The 17,112-nt window shown below is 51.1% G+C and overlaps 1 protein-coding gene across 4 annotated transcripts in view; it reads right to left on the minus strand.

The window, feature by feature from the left end:
- Positions 1–3,698: 3,698 nt before the first annotated feature.
- TRIM67 (tripartite motif containing 67) overlaps positions 3,699–17,112 on the minus strand; it is a 60,818-nt gene continuing 47,404 nt past the window's right edge. For 2 of the 4 annotated variants that reach the window (XM_055102862.3, XM_034948903.4), the window contains exons 9-10: positions 13,226–13,388; positions 3,699–11,829 (exon numbers count right to left, since the gene is read on the minus strand). In XM_055102862.3, coding sequence (XP_054958837.1) covers positions 11,764–11,829; positions 13,226–13,388 — 229 coding nt within the window. In that variant the 3' untranslated portion in view covers positions 3,699–11,763. Of the gene's footprint in view, positions 13,389–17,112 lie in introns of all 4 variants that reach the window. The other 2 variants (XM_055102804.2, XM_055102800.2) reach the window with 1 other exon arrangement.

Genomic DNA, 17,112 nt, shown 5'->3' on the forward strand with positions numbered 1-17,112 from the left:
TTTTGTAGGGACTGCATCTTGCCATATTGTTTAGGCTGGTCTTAAGCTCCTGGGCTCAAGCTGTCCTCCTGCCTTGGCCTCCCAAAGTGCTGGGATTGTAGGTGTGAGCCACTGTGCCTGGCTGGCCTGTTTTTTCTTTTTTTTTTAATTGCCAAAAAACTCTGATCCTAGCCTAGTAAATGATAATGTTTTGGTCCAAAAATCAGGTGTAAATGGCTCACTTTGTTATGTGACTTTGTGTTGTCTGTGAAGACACTGACAAATGAGGAACTTGCAAAGTGTTTGGAATAGCGCCAGCAAAACTGGAATGAGTGGTTTGTTTCCCAGGTTTATTTTGAAAGGCAGTATTCATTAGGATATATATTTTGGCTCTAAGTAATTTTAAAAAGGTGTAGAAGATCTCAAACATGACAGAAAGCACTCGGAAAAATCTCAGGAGCTAGAAATGACCCATGAGAATGGCTTCTAGATTGGTTTAACTCCTCGTCTTTAGCATTGGAGACGAAGGGAGAGCTACTTCCCATGAGCCATCATGGCTCAGACAACTGAGCACTTGGCCTGACTGTTGACCACAGCCCCAGGGTAGTCCGTTTTGGAATAGCATACCAATTCCAAGGGTAAATTACTAAGCTTGTTTTTATTTTCACTTAAAAAAAATTTTTTTGAGATAAGATGGTTTTAATATGTTGCCCAGGCTGGACTTGAACTCCTGGGCTCAAGTGATCCTCCTGCCTCAGCCTCCTGAGTAGCTAGGACTACAGGCACAAACCACCATGTCTGGCTACTTTTTAATTTATCTGTAAATATTTAAGGAACAGGTTTTTGACCACTGGGTGCTCTGGAAACACTTAGAGGTTTAGGGGCTAAAAGCACAAACCATACCTGTACTTTAAGGACTGAAGATCAAGTTTCGGGCCATGCTCTTATTTCCATTTGATAAGGCTTCCCCTAGCAAGGTCAGCAGCAGAGAAAAGTGACAATGAAAAGAGCATCCAAAGGAAGACAGGGCCATGACTAAGATTCTCGCAGTAGCCATCCAGGGAAGGGATCAGGGTCTCAGCGTCCAGGGCAAACATGCACTTGCACTCTCCGCCTCCTTTATGCTATCATTTTCCCCTGGGTGGGGGTTGCTTTCCAGCCACATGCATCTGCATGGCTCGGTCCAGCATGCTCTGCGGGGCACGTTACATTAGCACAGTGGCTGGCCAGGGTTGCGTGAGGTAAAGAGGCTGGACAGGGATGCCTCCAGAACCTTAGTCTTAGGATGAGCTGAATTTGTCAGGACATGGCTGCAGAGCCCAATTCCTCTGCTGACAAAGTAGAAAAGCATCATTACAGTAACTGTGGAAACTCTTACCTCAATCATTTATTGCCTCGTTTAGACCAATGGTGAAAGGAAGCATTTGCTTGTTATCAGCCTAAGGGGAAAAAACCAAAGTTCCACTCCATAATACCCCCTCTTACACCCTCCCAGCACTGCCCACCCCCTTCGCCCACCAGCTGGTGGCCTGGCTGCTCCTAACGTTGCAATTGCACTGTTATCATGTGCTGGGTTTTCTCAGCTAGGATGACTGCTCCCCTTCTCCCCGATGGATGGCCTCAGGTTCCACCCAACTTTGCAACGGCAGGTGTGACAGGACCAGGCCCATGATGGAACTTCCGGCCACAGGGTCACTTGGCATCAGGTGTGAAAATCCCATGTTCCAAACCTATCTATCCTTCAGGCTCAGGCTCCAGTCCTCAGGAGGACTCAGACATCCCTTACTGAGCATCAATGACAAGTCACAGGTGGTGCCAGGGTGAGGAGATGCTCATCCCGAGGGTGTGTGATAACGTGGATGTACACAAAAAGGACCTGGTAGCACTGAAGCCGACTAAGCTTATCTGAGAGTATGGACAGCCTTTCTGAAGCAGAGCTCAGAGCTGAGTCTTGAAAGTCTGCTGGCTCACTGATTTATGCACTCAGGCCCTGGGCTGGGCCCCATACTCTGGGGTGGGGGTGGGGCCCACGCTGACTTTGCTGTCTGAGTGAGAATAGAACAGAGCTGCCATCCAGGCTGGGCTTGAGCTGGCCTAGGAGTGAAGCACAGTCTTTACCCGCTCTGCCAGCTGATCCCAGGTGTGGGCCGAGGGAGGAGCGGCACGCGGGGTGGGATGTCACAGGCATCCAGGTTTTGGCCACACAGCCTGCGGTGCTTGATCCTGTAGGTCCACAGATGGCCTCAGGGCCCACCCAACTTTGCGCGATGGCAGGTCTGACAGAGCCTGGCCCATGGTGGGACTTCTGCAAGGATCGTGACTTCCTAAAGTCCTAGGCTCAGTACCCAGGCTCCAGCCAGTGCACCTCTCTCCACAATCCTGAGGTTGATCTCTTAAATGGGACTCTGGTCATGCCACTGACCTCCTGCAGCGGCCCCTCACTCCCCATCACACACAGTCAGATTCCTTAAAATGACTTCAAAAGCCTTCACAACCTGACCTTGACACTCCTTCCATCCCGAACTATGTATTTTTCATTTCCTAAACCTGCCCGGTCTTCCGCCCTCTTGGCACATGCTGCTCCCTCTGACTCGGGCCCCACCTGTGTCAGCAGCTCTGTTCTATTCTCACTCAGAGAGATCCAGCTTCTGCTGCTGCCAGAACGTGCAAACTGCCACGACAGAGGCCAGCGCCGAGTCCCTGAGGAGGGACCATCACCTGAGGAGACCACGTGGGCTACGTCAGAACTTTGCTAGCCTGGAAGGTGACGGGAGGAAACACCTATTCCTGTCATAGGTTTTCTTTTCCTGCCCACAGGGCCTAGGCCAGCTTCAGTAGCCTAAGGGCATACAGAGCGTTTGCTTGTCACCTGGCAGGCGGTTCCACAGGACAACACTGCTTCCAACCAAGGGACCCATTTGGCAGCTAAGGAGGTGCAAGACCAGGCGCGTGTTCCAGGGCCCATGATCCTGAACTGCTGGTCTGGTGGAACGAGGGGGAGGCCCGGTGCAGGTGCAGCTGAGGCGCCATCCCAGAGGTGACACTTTGTGAGGAGGAGGCGGCATCTTCCAGAGTGCAGCTTATGCCTTAAATCACCCTAAACACAGCCATTACACTTAGAAGGTGCTGTGTCCCAGTGAAATGACTGTGACTCCCAAGGACCCACTTGGGGAACTTGAGATTTCTGTTCCCACAATTCTTGGTTCTGTGGACTTAGAGACCCTGCTTCCCAAAGAGGGGAGCAGGGGACACAGTATTCCACTGAATCATTAGCTATGGTTGTTGTCTGGGCAAGAAGAGCCAGCACCTTGCAGGACTGACTGACCAGGACTCTCCAGAGGAAGCAAGGCTGCTGTCACACAGAGGGGCCAGGAGGAGCCTGTCTGCACCCTGGCCATCCACTCAGGCATCTCTGGACACTGACATTACCCAATTTTGATAGTAAACAGACAAGTGCAACGATCCTGAAGTGAGAGGGGCCCCATGGCCTAAGGCTCAGACCCCCCAGGGATGAGCATCTGGATCACACCAGCAGATAAGCTACCAAGGTCAGCAGAGACACTCACCAAGGGTGAGGGGAATCTGGAATGTCTTGGAGAGGAGGCAGATAGTGCAGTTGCAGCTCTGAGGCCAGTGACAGTGGCAGGGAATGTAGTTGGTTCCACTGAACTTCCTCTTTTTTTTCCTTTTTTTTTTTTTTTTTTTAGAGATTGAGTCTTGCTGTGTCACCCAGGCTGGAATACAGTGGTATGGTGAGAGTTCACTGCAGTCTCGACCTCCTGGGCTCAAGCAATCCTCCCACCTCAACCTCCTGAGTAGCTGGGACCTACAGGCATGAGCCACCACCATGCCTGGCTAATTTTCTAATTTTTTAGTTGAGACAGGGTCTTGCTATGTTACCCAGGCCAATCTCAAACTCCTGGCCTCCAGCAGTCCTCCCACCTTGGCCTCCCAAAATGCTGGAATTACAGGTGTGAGCCACTGTGCCCAGGTGTGAGCCACCACGCTCATCTCTCTCTTACAAGCATGTCTCGATGGAATTCTGGTAGAGCTTCTCCCCACACTATGTGAAACACAGACCTGGCACTGTGGTGGGTTGTGGTGGGCACTGTAATGTCCCACTAGATTCCCTTTCATGGGTGAAGGACTTACTCCCTCAGCTGCTGAGAGTGATTAGGGAAAACAGGCCTCGGCTGTCAGCCCTCTGCAGGGACTGCCTCATCCCCTTGCCAGGGGAACCCACAGTCGATGAAAGATCCATGGGAGGGTGTTAAAGCCCAGTCCTCTCATCCCAAGTCAGGACAACTCCAAAGTTGAGTTAGCTGAGGCCTTTATTGGTTCTGCGCAGCTCCATATCTCCCTCCATCCAATCCTGCTTCCTTCCCTGGGCCTCCATGAATTTTGATCCCAAGAGCTCGCCCTAAGAAACATTTGCTGTCTAATCTCTGCATCTGCCTCCTACTCAGCTGAGCCCATTCGGTAATCCCATAGGTAACTGGTGTTAGGGGCCGTCGGGGGCCATGTGAGACAGCTGCTCTTGAGGATCATGAGGTGAGAAAGCAGCAAAGGACAGAGTTCAGGTCAGGCATGTCTGGCCTTGGTCTGTGTAGCTGAAGGGGCAGGTGAGTCTCCTTGATGCTCATGGGTTCATTGGGATGTTTTCCGCAGATCTCTACGTGGAACCCATGATTTACTCTGCACTCATGGATCGACCTTAACCACATGGTAACTGTTAGGTATCTCCAGCCCTATTCCCTCTTGTAAAAATGAATTTTATGACCTTCCTGCTGTTTGTGGTCGGGCCTTCTGTTTTATTTTTTATTTTATTTTATTTTATTTTTTATTTTTATATTTTTTGAGAGGGAGTTTCACTCTTGTTGCCCAGGCTGGAGTGCAATGGCACGATTTCGGCTCACTGCAACCTCCGCCTCTCGGGTTCAAGCAATTCTCCTGCCTCAGCTCCCAAGTAGCTGGGATTACAGGCATGCGCCACCACACCCGGCTAATTTTTGTATTGTTTTAGTAGAGACGGGGTTTCACCATGTTGGCCAGGCTGGTCTCGAACTCCTGACCTCAGGTGATCTACCCGCCTCAGCCTCCCAAAGTGCTGAGATTACAGGCGTGAGCCACCCTGCGTGGCTATTTTTTTTATTTTTAACACAGGGTCTTGCTCTGTCACGCAGGCTGGAGTGCAGTGGCACAATCATGGCTCACTGCAGCCTTGACCTCCAGGGCTCCAGCGATCCTCCCTCCTCAGCCTCCTGAGTAGCTGGGACTACAGGTGCACCACCACGGCTGGCTAATTTTTGTATTTTTGGTAGAGACAGAGTTACACCATGTTGCCCAGGCTGGTCTCAAACTCCTGGCCTCAAGTGATCTGCCTGCCTTGGCCTCCCAAAGTTCTGGGATTACAGGCGTGAGCCACAGCACCCAGCCTAGTTTAGAGTCATATGTAATCACCCTGAGATTTCCTGGGCACGCGAAGCAGAACCACATTGACCCTGCTACTTAGTAACGCCCAGCCCCACTGGGGGAAGAGACCATGTGGCCTCCCCTCCTGTAGCCTCTGCCCTGTCTGCTGGGCAGTCAGGGCCAGTTGGGAAAAAGGCAGACCTGACCGCGGAGCAGGAATTACAGACCACACCTTGTCTTTCTGTTGTTGGCAGTGTCAAAAGAATTTATTTCAAATCTGCTTAAGACTGTGGTAAAACTCAGGTTTTCCAAAAGGTAATACAGAAAGTTCAACCAACCCCCAAAGACCAGAAAACACAGTGTTTGCAATTCAAAAAATACAAACGCTTGTGGATACCAATACAAAAATTAGAAAAAAGTTGCTTTCCTTACCACTCCCCCCTACCCCCCGTGTTTTCAGTGGAACATCCACAGCAACAGGACCAAGAGCTGCCACCAAATACCAACAACGAGTGACCGAAAGTGGGTGCGATGGGGGAAGGGGAGGGAGGAGGAGAAATGGGGATAAAGAAAGGCAAGAAAATGGGAGTTCTGTCGACGGTCAAAACAAGGACACGAAGCTTTTTGTTTCTTGTTAAATCCCTTTGCCAACGTTAAACAAACACCTCTCATGCTTAATACAACAGCTTAGTGCCAACGCAGCAATCCTACATCATGCATTGAACGTTTTCTGCTTTGCCCGCTCCCCACTTCCTCTGGGTGCCGAGAAAGCCTGGGGCTCTGGGTGTCTGGTTTCCAGGGCTAGGAGGAGTTGGAGAGGCTTCCCGGGCTGGGTCTCACCCAGTAAGCACCTGACATGTTCCTGCTACTGCAGTTGCAAGCAGTCACCTTCCCGAACCTGAAGCCTGGTTTTGGCCTCTCCTCAGAGCCTTACCCGAGGGCCTGGCCTGGTCTGCAGTGCCCGCATCACCGGCCCACAGGTCCCTAGGCCTTCCCTAGGACTGCGCTCCTTGAGAGAAGAGCAATGGATCTGGATGAGACTTCCCTGGAGGTCTCAACTCCCAGCTCCTGACTGATGTCAACGTCAATCATTGAAAAAGCCAGGGCCTCCCCCAGCCTGCATAGCTGGTGCTGGTGAAGCCCCAGCAGTCCCAGCGGTTATCAGTCATCTGAAAGTGACATGATGACCCACTAGCCCAACCAGCCTTCAAAACTTCGGCTCAGCTGCATCTCTTCATGCTATCCACACTGGATTTCAAACCCATTCACACTGCAGAGACCCCTCGAAACAAAGGAGGCAAGCTGTGAGATGAGAGACCCCTTAGATACCAGAACTTAGGTAACAAAAAAGGCAGAGGCCTGGGTTAGTGTCCTTCCTTGGTTTAAAGGGGCTTCTGCTCACAGAGGCCTTGAGGCCTCGCAGTGAGACTGCTGACAGGTAGCCTGTTCACAGCACTCACACAGAGTGCCGTTCAAACAGGCCTCTCCGGGAATGGAAACATATGGGGTATTACTTTCTATGGTCATAGGAAACCTGTCTTAAAGGTCTATTTTACCTGCTGGAGGCCAGGCAGCTCCTTGCCCTGGTCACAAGGAGGCTTGGATGGAAGACACTGGTCAGAGAACACTGGAAACCCCCCCACAGGTTTGAGTCACTGAATGGGAATCATTAGCTTAGATGCCAGAGATGAAAGACTGCACTTTTTTTCTTTAAAAATGTTATTGTATAATCCTCACAATACATCAGAGGAGGTAGGTTAGTATGACTAGTCCCATTTCAGGTGGGGATACTGAGGCACAGAAAGGATAAGAGATTGGCCCCCACTCATACCATGAATCACTATTAAAGCCAGGTTAAAAGAGGGAAGTAACCGAGGGCTGAACTTGGTGTCTGATCAATACATCCTGCCTGAAACCTGCCCTCATATTTTTACAGCCTAGATATTAGGTTAAAGCTGCAGGATCCTTTGATCTTCTGGGAGGAACTGCCAAAGAATGTGGTCAACAAACACAGCTACCGGCTCACTTGCAAAAGAAAAGTCCTGAAATTTTCCAGCATCACCATCGTGAATATTTGCCAATAAGATCTGTTAGATTTTTTTAAAAACCAATTGAGGGCCACAGACCCATTAAGAAGTTCCTGTTGCTTCCAGTAAAATGTGGCCAAGGAAAACAAAGGTAACGAGTTTTGCTTTCTAGGAAGTGGGGAGCGGGCAGGGGGCATCTTCAGTGAGTGAAAATTCGAGACCCAACAGGTTGGCATCTGTTGGAGGTGGCTCACCCCATTTTCCCCTACCTGCCCCCTGAAGACCCATGGAAAATCCTGGGCTTGGGTATCAAAGGCTGGCAGCTTTGTCACATACAGGCTTTCTATGGAACAAAGCAGCCGGAGCGCCACAGTCCCTCTACAGATCCATGCATGACAAACCACTGGCATAACCTGGTGGTTCTCAACTTGTGGAGGCCCCCAGGAGATATCTAGCAATGTCGACTGATACTTTTGGTTGTCACACCTAACTTGGGGGTTGCTACTGGCAGATGATGGGTAGAGACCACGGATGTTGCTAAACATCCTACGGCATACAGAACCTACTGCAAAATGTCAGTAGAGGTTGAGAAACCCTGGCGCCACCCCACGGGCTGTGCAGCAGTGTTCTTTAGCATTCACATGTTGACTCCCCCTAAGGATTGACCCTCCCTCACTACCTCAAAGCCAGCAGGTGGCCATGGGACCAGCGGCAGCCTCCTTGACGCTGAACCACCTGCCCACCGGTGCTGAAACGCGCCTTCCCAGGGGGACCAAGCCTTTCGCTTGCAATGAGAATTAAGGCTTAAATGCAAATATCCCTGGAAGAAATACACAAAGATCCTGCATTCTGATCCTTTCCTGAGAGTGCTGTGGTGGGGCGGAGGGCAGGGGCACCAAGAGGGAGAGAAAGGGCGCAAAGAGGAGGGTGGGCCTGCCCCCAGCTCTCTTGGTGAGCTCCACAGAGCCTGCCCAGGCTCAATCCGGAAAGCACCACCCTCCTCAAACTTGGTGGGCCATAGGGCACCTAGGGCGCTGTTGCAACTACAAAGTACATATCAGGCTGAAGATGCAGCCTGGAAATATATACAGTTTTATAGTGTTTAGGTCAGTTACCTTGTGGGTCAGTATTACTGGTGTCCTCTTTAATTGGAATCATTATTTTCCCAAGGAGAACAGAGAGAGGAAAAGCAGGCTTTGGGGAAATACCTTCCCCTGCTTTGAATTAGGAGCTGGGATGCTATGTATGCAGTGAGGTGCTAGTGGATATTTTCGGAAGAGATTAATTTTAAAAGGAAAAGGCATACACTTTGACCAAGCTTGCTCACTAGCAAAGAACAACTGCAGGACCACATTACAGAGGCACTATTTACAATGCAATGGAACTCGACATTTTAAAACTACTTTGAATTCCTTTTTCACTGAAACTGCTTGATAGATTTACACCAAGTTACTCCTCAGCCAGCCCAACAAAAGCCTCATCTTTATATCATTTATATGTATGTACAAATGTGCCACCATGATGTAACGTGTTATGGAATTCGATGGTGGATGAGAATTCCATGACCTGTCTGTCATTTCTACTCTGAAACCCGGGACCTTCCTGGCCATGAGGAATTGATAAGTTCCTTCTTCACTTTTCTGATCCCTCAAAAACACAAGTGTGTGGCACGGACCTGTCATTCTCTTTGAAGTCAGAACATTGAAGGTGTTTTGTGCTGAAGACAGGAGAGGTGTCTGTGAAGGAGAGCTGGATGCTGTCCCTGGCATCGGCCGTATTGCTTCTGGGCTCCTGGAGGAGTCAGAAAAGGGAGAATCCCAGCCCCCAAGCTCAGGGTGGCAGTGGGGAGGAGGGAGTCCTGGCTGCACCTCTCTGGACTTCAGGGAACTTTTTTCTGAAAGAGGCCACCGGATTTGTGGGCATTTCCCTCCTGCACTTTCCACTTGTCTCCTGACCTGGATGCTGCTCCCTCAAAGGGGTTAGGTTCAGGGTAGCCCCAGGCAGCTTGTGCTCCATTGATGGGCGATTCTTCTGCAGAGCTGGGGCCACCTGGTGACCCAGGCTGTGGTGATGGTGGAGGCTCCACAGCCTTCCCCGGGGCTCCCCTGTGAGAAGCTGCTGTCACCAGGCAGCCCTGCGTAGCCCACTCTCATTCCGGGGGCAGGGTGTAGGCCTGTTTTTTTTTCAGAAGAAAGCTAGACACTTCCCAAAGCTGATGGCTTCCTTGGCCCCAGGAAAGTGGTGGCTCCTCTTCATCCTCAATCTTTAGGGATCTTCTCCATGCTCCAAGCAAAGGCCACCCAGACCTATGGCTAAGGATGAAGCTGCAGGGATATGGGAGACAGAGGCAGTGGTGCGGGCAAGGACACAGGGTCCCAGGTCTTGTGTGTTACCACCAAGGGCTCTGGACAGGGCTCTGGGATGGGAGGAGGAGACCCAGAAACTGCTTGGTGAGATGACAAGGAAGAGGCAAGACCTAGACTTCCACGAAGCAGATAGCTCCCAGGCTCCGCAGCAGAGACTGCAACACAGCACCGAGCAGCTCCTGGAGATGGGGCAGCTGGCCTTGCCGGCCACATCTGCAGAGACAGTGGACCAAGCAGCCTTGCAGACCAAGAGCATGAGCTTTGAGGTAGGATTGTCGGGCCTGCTGAGTGGAGGGGGGGTACCTGCATGGCTCCGGCAGGCAGTTACTCAGAAAGCAGGCGCGGTGTCTGAACAGGAAGGCAGAACCAAGGATGCACAGTTGGTGCCGGTGAATGGGGCGAGTTTTATAAAAATCCAGTCCAGCAAATTGACAAGTCACTTCTCAGCCTCAGAAATAAAATGCTTGACAAAATATATTCTTTTTAAAAGGAGAGAGAAATGTTACTACCAGGTGGAGCTGGAGGTGGCAGGTGACTGGGAAGATGAGAGGAGGGAGGAGAGGAAGGGTTCCCTGGGAACAAGAGCCTGGCAGGCTCAAAACCCCTGCCGTGAGCTGTCTCTGAGAGGTGTGGATGAATCAATGTGGATCTCAAGGGAGAAGCCTGGTGTTTCCAGAGTCCCGCCCTGGCAGGTCAGACTCGGCACACCCAGTCTCACAGTGGGAAGCTGGGAGACAAGGTACCTGATACTGCCCTTCTATTTCCTGCCTTCCCCAGAGATCCCGCCCACCGCATCAGGGCAGAGCCGTGCAGGCCTACCACAGGGGCCACTTGTGTTCATGATGCTTTCATAATGACAATAGGGTGGACTGACTAGAACAGGCTTTCCCAGGGTCTCCCATTTTAAATGCTTATGAGTCTGAGAGTGGTTCAGCTCAGAAGAGCAATCTGGATGCATTTTCAGTTAACTTCTTGGGCTGCCAGTTTCAGAAAGGAGCCATCACCAGGCGAAGACCTATGACATAGTTGTTAAAATTCTTGTGTTTTCACGTGGATTTAAGAACTAAGAACTGAGTGAATTAATTTTAGGAGACTGTCATGCCTGTGTGTGTGTGTGTGTGAGAGAGAGAGAGAAGGAGGGAGGGAAAGAGAGCGAAAGAGGGAAGAAAGAGGCAGGGATGGAGGAAAGTAAGAGAGAGAAGGAGGAAAGGAAGAAAGAGAGAGCAAAGGAGGGAGGGAAGGAGAGAGAGAAGAAGAGAGAAAGAGAAGGAGGGAGGGAGAAGAAATGAAGGATGGAGGAAGAGAGAGAGAGAGAACACAATTGGCTGATTAATAAAGGAAGCCATTTTAAAAGGTTCTAACACTTCAGTGAGAGAGGCAAAAGTCAAGCATGAATGATTAATGTCCCTTTCTATCAATCCTGCATTGGGTCTGCAAGTGGCAGGTGCTACTAAAGACTCTAGGACCAAGAAGCTAGAAGATAACTTTCTCAGCATGATGAGAATCTGCAATCTCGGGACTCTGAGGAGGCAAGGTCCCCACGGAGGGCCAACACCCGGGGCGTGGGATTACAGCGCAGCTCCTGACTGCCACTCTCAGGAGGCCAGTCTCAAAGTCTACCTTCCTCTCCCTCCAAAAAAAGACAAGCTTTGAAAACAGATGGCAGGAAACATAGACATGAAGCCCGAATGCTGACTCCCTTGAGAAAGGTCCTTCTTGGGGAGTGTTCGTAATGTCTGGGTGGAATAAGGGTGACACACGTACCTTCCTTTGCCACTGAGAGTGGCAGCTGTGAGCATGGCCCGTGGACCCATTCCCTGGGTCCCCAAGAAAATGTGTTTCTATGACACTCCACGCTGCCAGGTTGCACCCATGATTTGCATATCCTGCTTTTGTGGGTTATTTGAGCTTAGTGAGAATGGTGGGCGCTTTGCCTGTGAATGTCACTGTCACAGGCGCAGTGCCAAGCTGGAGCGGGGCTAATTGCCTGACAGCTTTGGCCGCCCCAGGTTAGTCGGCACTTCCAATCCTGTGTGCAGGGTGACCTGGAAAAGAAGACAGGGGAAGTGAGGGTGGGAGAGGCTGCCGCAGGGACCCTGAGGGCTCCGACGGCACCGCAGACACCGGCAGGATCCCCTGCTGGCTCCAGGGCCATCCAGGCAATAGCTCAGGGCTGCTGTGGACTGCTGAATATTATGTTCCCCAGTATTCCTAATTAAAGGCTATGTTGGTTTGCACCTCTTTCCTCATAATAAGAATCACCCAGCTGACTGGTTCCTCATTTTGCCAGAGCTGCCACAGCTGGGCAAAGTAGACGCCATCACAGGAGCACGGCTCTCATGCACTGGCTCCCGTGGTTACATATTTGTGTCTACTTTCTAGCCATGACCTTCTTTCCTTTCCTATTAAACCCATTCTATTAACTGTGAGGAATTATAGCCAACCTCTTATTTTTTGGATTAAAAAAACTTATCTGTTCATTGGTAGAGATGGTGTCTTGCTCATTCCCCAGGCTGGTCTCAAACTTCTGGGCTCAAGCGATTCTCCTGCCATGGCCTCCCAAAGTACTGGAGTTACAGGCGTGAGCCACCATGCCAGGCCAAGCCTATCTTTTTTTTTTTTTTTTTTTTTTTGAGACGAAGTCTCGCTCTATCACCCAGGCTGGAGTGCAGTGGTGCGATCTCGGCTCACTGGAAGCTCCGCCTCCCGGGTTCATGCCATTCTCCTACCTCAGCCTCCTGAGTAGCTGGGACTACAGGCACCCGCCACCATGCCCAGCTATTTTTTTTTTTTTTTTGTATTTTTAGTAGAGACAGGGTTTCACCGTGTTAGCCAGGATGGTCTCGATCTCCTGACCTCGTGATCCGCCTGCCTTGGCCTCCCAAAGTGCTGGGATTACAGGCGTAAGCCACCGCGCCTGGCCATAAGCCTATATTTTAGGTTGCCACAAATCCCTTTTGCAAATGAGTAGAGGATCGAATCGATCAATCAGTGATTGATGTAGACTCCTCAATATTCAGGGCCACAAAACAGGACCTTGCCTCCCCGCGCTCCAACTCCCCATCCCAAGGGGAGGAGGACTCTACTAAGACGAAGGACGGCACCTCCGTGTTTCTCCCTTCCTCACACCCTCCTGGGCTCTCATTCTTGTCTCTCTCTGTTTCAGGCCCCCTGAGCTACCAGCACTCCCCAGGGACTGAGCTCAGTCCTGAGGTCTGCATCTCCAGAAGCTGCCACCATAGGGACCCTGGGTGTCCCAAGTGAACAGGTTAGAACGGAACGCCTCCAGGAAATGTCCAAGGCAGGCCAGTTGATAATCTCTGTCTGGGAAGGCTCTGTGGTCAGCTTCTTTATGGCCCACTCTGCCCAAGGGCACTGCAGAGACCTGTGGCAAACAGTTGGGAGCAGCCAGACCAGGTCCGGCCCTGGGGAGGTGTGTACCTGCACGTTGCGGTTGAGGCTGAGTGCTGGCATGAAGACCCCGTCCACGTGGCTGAAGGCTGTGGGGCCCTGCTGCTGCCCGTTGATGAAGAAGGTGAGAGTGTGCTTATTCAGGTCCAGCAGCACACCCACGGTGGCCCCCTTGCACACGCCACCTTCCGTCCTGGGAAGAGAGTCCCCAGGAAGACCATCACCACACCCAGCCTGGGATGTAGGTGATAACTCAGGAGAATTATTTACTTATTTAGAGACACGGTCTCACTCTGTCACCCAGGCTGGAGTGCAGTGACGCCATCTCGGTGCACAACAGCCTCGCCCTCCCAGGCTCAGGAGATCCTCCCACCTCAGCCTCCCGAGTAGCTGGGACTACAGGCGCATGACATGAGACCCAGCTAATTTTGTTTGTGTTTTTTGTAGAGATAGGAGTCTCACTATGTTACCCAGGCTGGTCTTGAACTCCTAGGCTCAAGCGATCCTCCCATCTTGGACTTCCAAAGTGCTGGGATTACAGGCATGAGCCACCGTACCCGGCCAAGAAAATTATATATAGGATGCTGGGAACAACCTCACTTAAACATAGTCCCCAGGGTGGTGGTGGGGTGCTCTCCTGGGCACATGAGCCTTCTCTCACAGTGGACACACCTTGTTAACAGGCCATGATGAAGACTCCCCTAGAGCAACACCTCCAGGCTGTTCAACCCCCTCTTTCTGACAGCATCTGGGATCTGCACACTAGAAAATTCGGGTTTTGATGAGAAGGTCCCATTTGAAACTGTGGAGCAGGGAGAATGGGTAAGAAAGGCACCTTTTCCTGCCAAAGAAAATAACTGACTTGGCGCCCTTTTCTGTTTTAGGCAAGTGAGGATGCTGAGGTCGATGAAGATGTGGACATCCAGGCCTTCAGGAAATTTTGAAAGGCCCCTACTCTACATTGGCTCATCTTCCCAGAAACATCCTAGGGTCCCTCAAAAAGCAGCGTATGGCAGGGAGAAGGGTGCTGAAGTTGAAATCAAGTCCTCTGTTGCAGTCACCATCCCTCAGGTGACCAATAGCGGAACGTTGAGAATGTCCATTGTGCTCTTGATCAGTGTTGGCAACGTCGTACTTCGTAGGTGGTAAGAATTCACATCCACTCGGTGGAAGTGAATCTATAATAATCAAAACATGCAAGAATCAAAAGAAGCTCCCAAGGTGGGGCTTGGCTGACCACGTCTTCTCCCATGGGCCGAATCCTGCAGACTCTCCTTCCCTTCCTTGAGGTGGTTTTTTGTTTTAGAGTGGCTGTTTCTCCCTGTGGCCCAGGCAGTGGTGCAATCATGGCTCACTGTTGCCTGGAACCCCTGGGCTCAACGGATCCTCCCACCTCAGCCTCCCGAATAGCTGGGACTGAAACGCCTAACCTTTTTACTCTAACTTGTTACTTTGAATTTTGTCCTGCTTGTCTCTTTAATCACCTAGCCTTGCTTCTCAAGTAAATAAGACTCTCTCTAGCTGGGAAGGCCGGACAAACTCCAATTGACCTTTTAATTTACAAGACACTAAAGGCTCCTCACCTAACCCCCTTCCGTAAGGAGTTGGCCTGAGTAAACAGATCCTCAGCATTTCAAAAGAGCCCAATTAACTGATAAGGTACTAACACCAACAATGTATGAAGTTCTTAGGATTTTTCTCTAAGAGATAACAACATAAAACCTTGAGTTCGTGTCCGGCATAGACCTTATATCTAATTATAATGAAAGATTTAGAACCTTGCACCTGGTACCGTTGCTCTTCTTGTAACTATTTGTCTTTTAAGTTATCTCTCTGTAACTATTTTGCTTCTTTTGATTCTTGCATGTTTTTACTTCTGTAGAATTATTACATTTGAGTCCCCCTCCCCTTCCTAAACCTAAGTATAAAAGTTAATCGAGCCCCTTACTCGTGGCCGAGAGAATTTTGAGCATTAGCTGTCTCTTTGGCCGCCGGCTTAATAAAGGACTCTTAATTCGTCTCAAAGTGTAGCGTTTCCTTAACTCGCCTAGGTACAACAGGACTACAGGCACACACCATGCCCGGCTAATTTTTAAATTATTTTATAGAGACGAGGGCCTCACTATGTTGCCCAGGCTGGTCTTGGACTCCTGGGCTCAAGGGATCCTCCTGCCTCAGCCTCCTGAGTAGCTGAGACCACAGGCTTGAGCCACCGCGCCCGCTCAGGGCTGAGGTCTTGGCCTTAACCTTAGCAGCGCCACTCTGCTAAGAAAACCATGTTTGTCCTTCCAGATTGAGAATGAGTTGATCTGCCGGACGCTGCTGCTAGGGCAGAGGGAAGGTGAGCAGCGAGGATTCACGACAGGAAGTCCCGAGGAGGACTTGGTGGGCGGCCCAGACAGGTGTTTCCGGAGAGGGCAGGGTTTCCCCCGAGGGTGCCCGGGGCGGGATCCGGCAGGTGGGAGAAGGGAACTAAAACCGCACTGTTGATGCTATTTGGACACCGACCACCGGGTGGCGGTAGTGACCCATGGGAGGTGCAGGAGTGAGTCCAATCTAAGCAAAGCCTCAGGCCCAGTCAGCTCTGGGGTCCAACTTCCCGGCTGCCTCGGCTTCCTCCCAGATAGCGCTTACCCTACCCGATCCACATCCGAGGGTGGGAGGACATGCAGACAGGGGCAGATTCTCTCTACCTTCTCATGGCCTCACTTCCCTTCTACTTTTCTTACTGAGGTGGCACCAAGGGGCTGTCAAAGACAGCAAAGGCCCAAGAAGTGCTCCGCAGCCCTTGGGAGGGGTGTGGTGGCCAATGGCCAGGAGAGCTGGGGAGTCTGCACCACACAAACCAAGGCTGGGGTCCTGGGCTCAACCCTGACAGTATCAACTAGCCGCGTGACCCGAGCCGTTGTCTGACCTTCCTAAGCCCAGGCTTTTTAATATATATATATTAAACAAACAAACTATATATATATATATATATATATATTTTTTTTTGGTAGAGAGGAGGGTCTCACTATATTGCCCAGGCTGGTCTTGAACTCCTGGGCACAAGTGATCCTCCTGCCTCGGCCTCCCAAGTAGCTGGAACTACAGGTACACAGCACCATGCCTGGCTGATTTTTAAAATTACTATTATTTACAGAGACAGGGTCTCACTAAGTTGCCCAGGCTGGTCTCAAACACCTGGGCTCAAGCAATCCTTCTGCCTCGGCCTCCTTAAGTGCTGGGATTGCAGGTGCAAGCCACCATTCCAGCCTAAGCCCCAGTTTTATAATCTGTAAAATGGCAACAATAATAGTACTTTTGCAAGGATTAAATGAGCTCAGATACATCGAGTGCTTCCTACAGCATTGAGCACAAGTAAGGGCTTGATAAATGCTTCTTGTTATTACTCCTGCCAGCAAACAGGGTATCTGGGTGCCAGTTTGGTTTAAGCAAGCAGAGACGGAGCTGATGGGCCTGGACTTGGCCCCTCTGTGGGTGGGAGGGAGAGTGGCCAGCCTGCAGTGTCTGGGCAGAGGCACAGAGCTGCCCGCCTCTTCCCCAGGACTCAGGAGAGAAGGGGCCCTGCCTACAAGCAAAGAGGCAAGCAGACGGGGTCCTGAGGGCCCTCAGGCAAGTCCCTGGCCCAGATTAGACGTGGCTTCCCTGAGAAAGAAGAAGCTGGTCCTTCCTCTGCGGGAAGGTGCCCCAGGGGCTGTTATAGGAGCTGCAGGTGGGCCCAGAGCACTGAGAGCCTCCGGGTCAATTTTGCCTGGGGCTGGGGCCCAGCGAAGTCAAGGTCAGCTCTTGAAGTTCCTCACCCCTTCCTGCTGGGGAGATGGCCCTTAGCAGACCAGGAGCAAGGCTCCATAGCAAGGAGGTGGCTTCAGGTGGCTGCAACTTGCAACTCTCCATTTCTGGCCTTGGGGATTCTT

Source organism: Pan paniscus, chromosome 1 (genome assembly GCF_029289425.2).
Source record: "Pan paniscus chromosome 1, NHGRI_mPanPan1-v2.0_pri, whole genome shotgun sequence".
Classification (NCBI taxonomy): domain Eukaryota; kingdom Metazoa; phylum Chordata; class Mammalia; order Primates; family Hominidae; genus Pan; species Pan paniscus.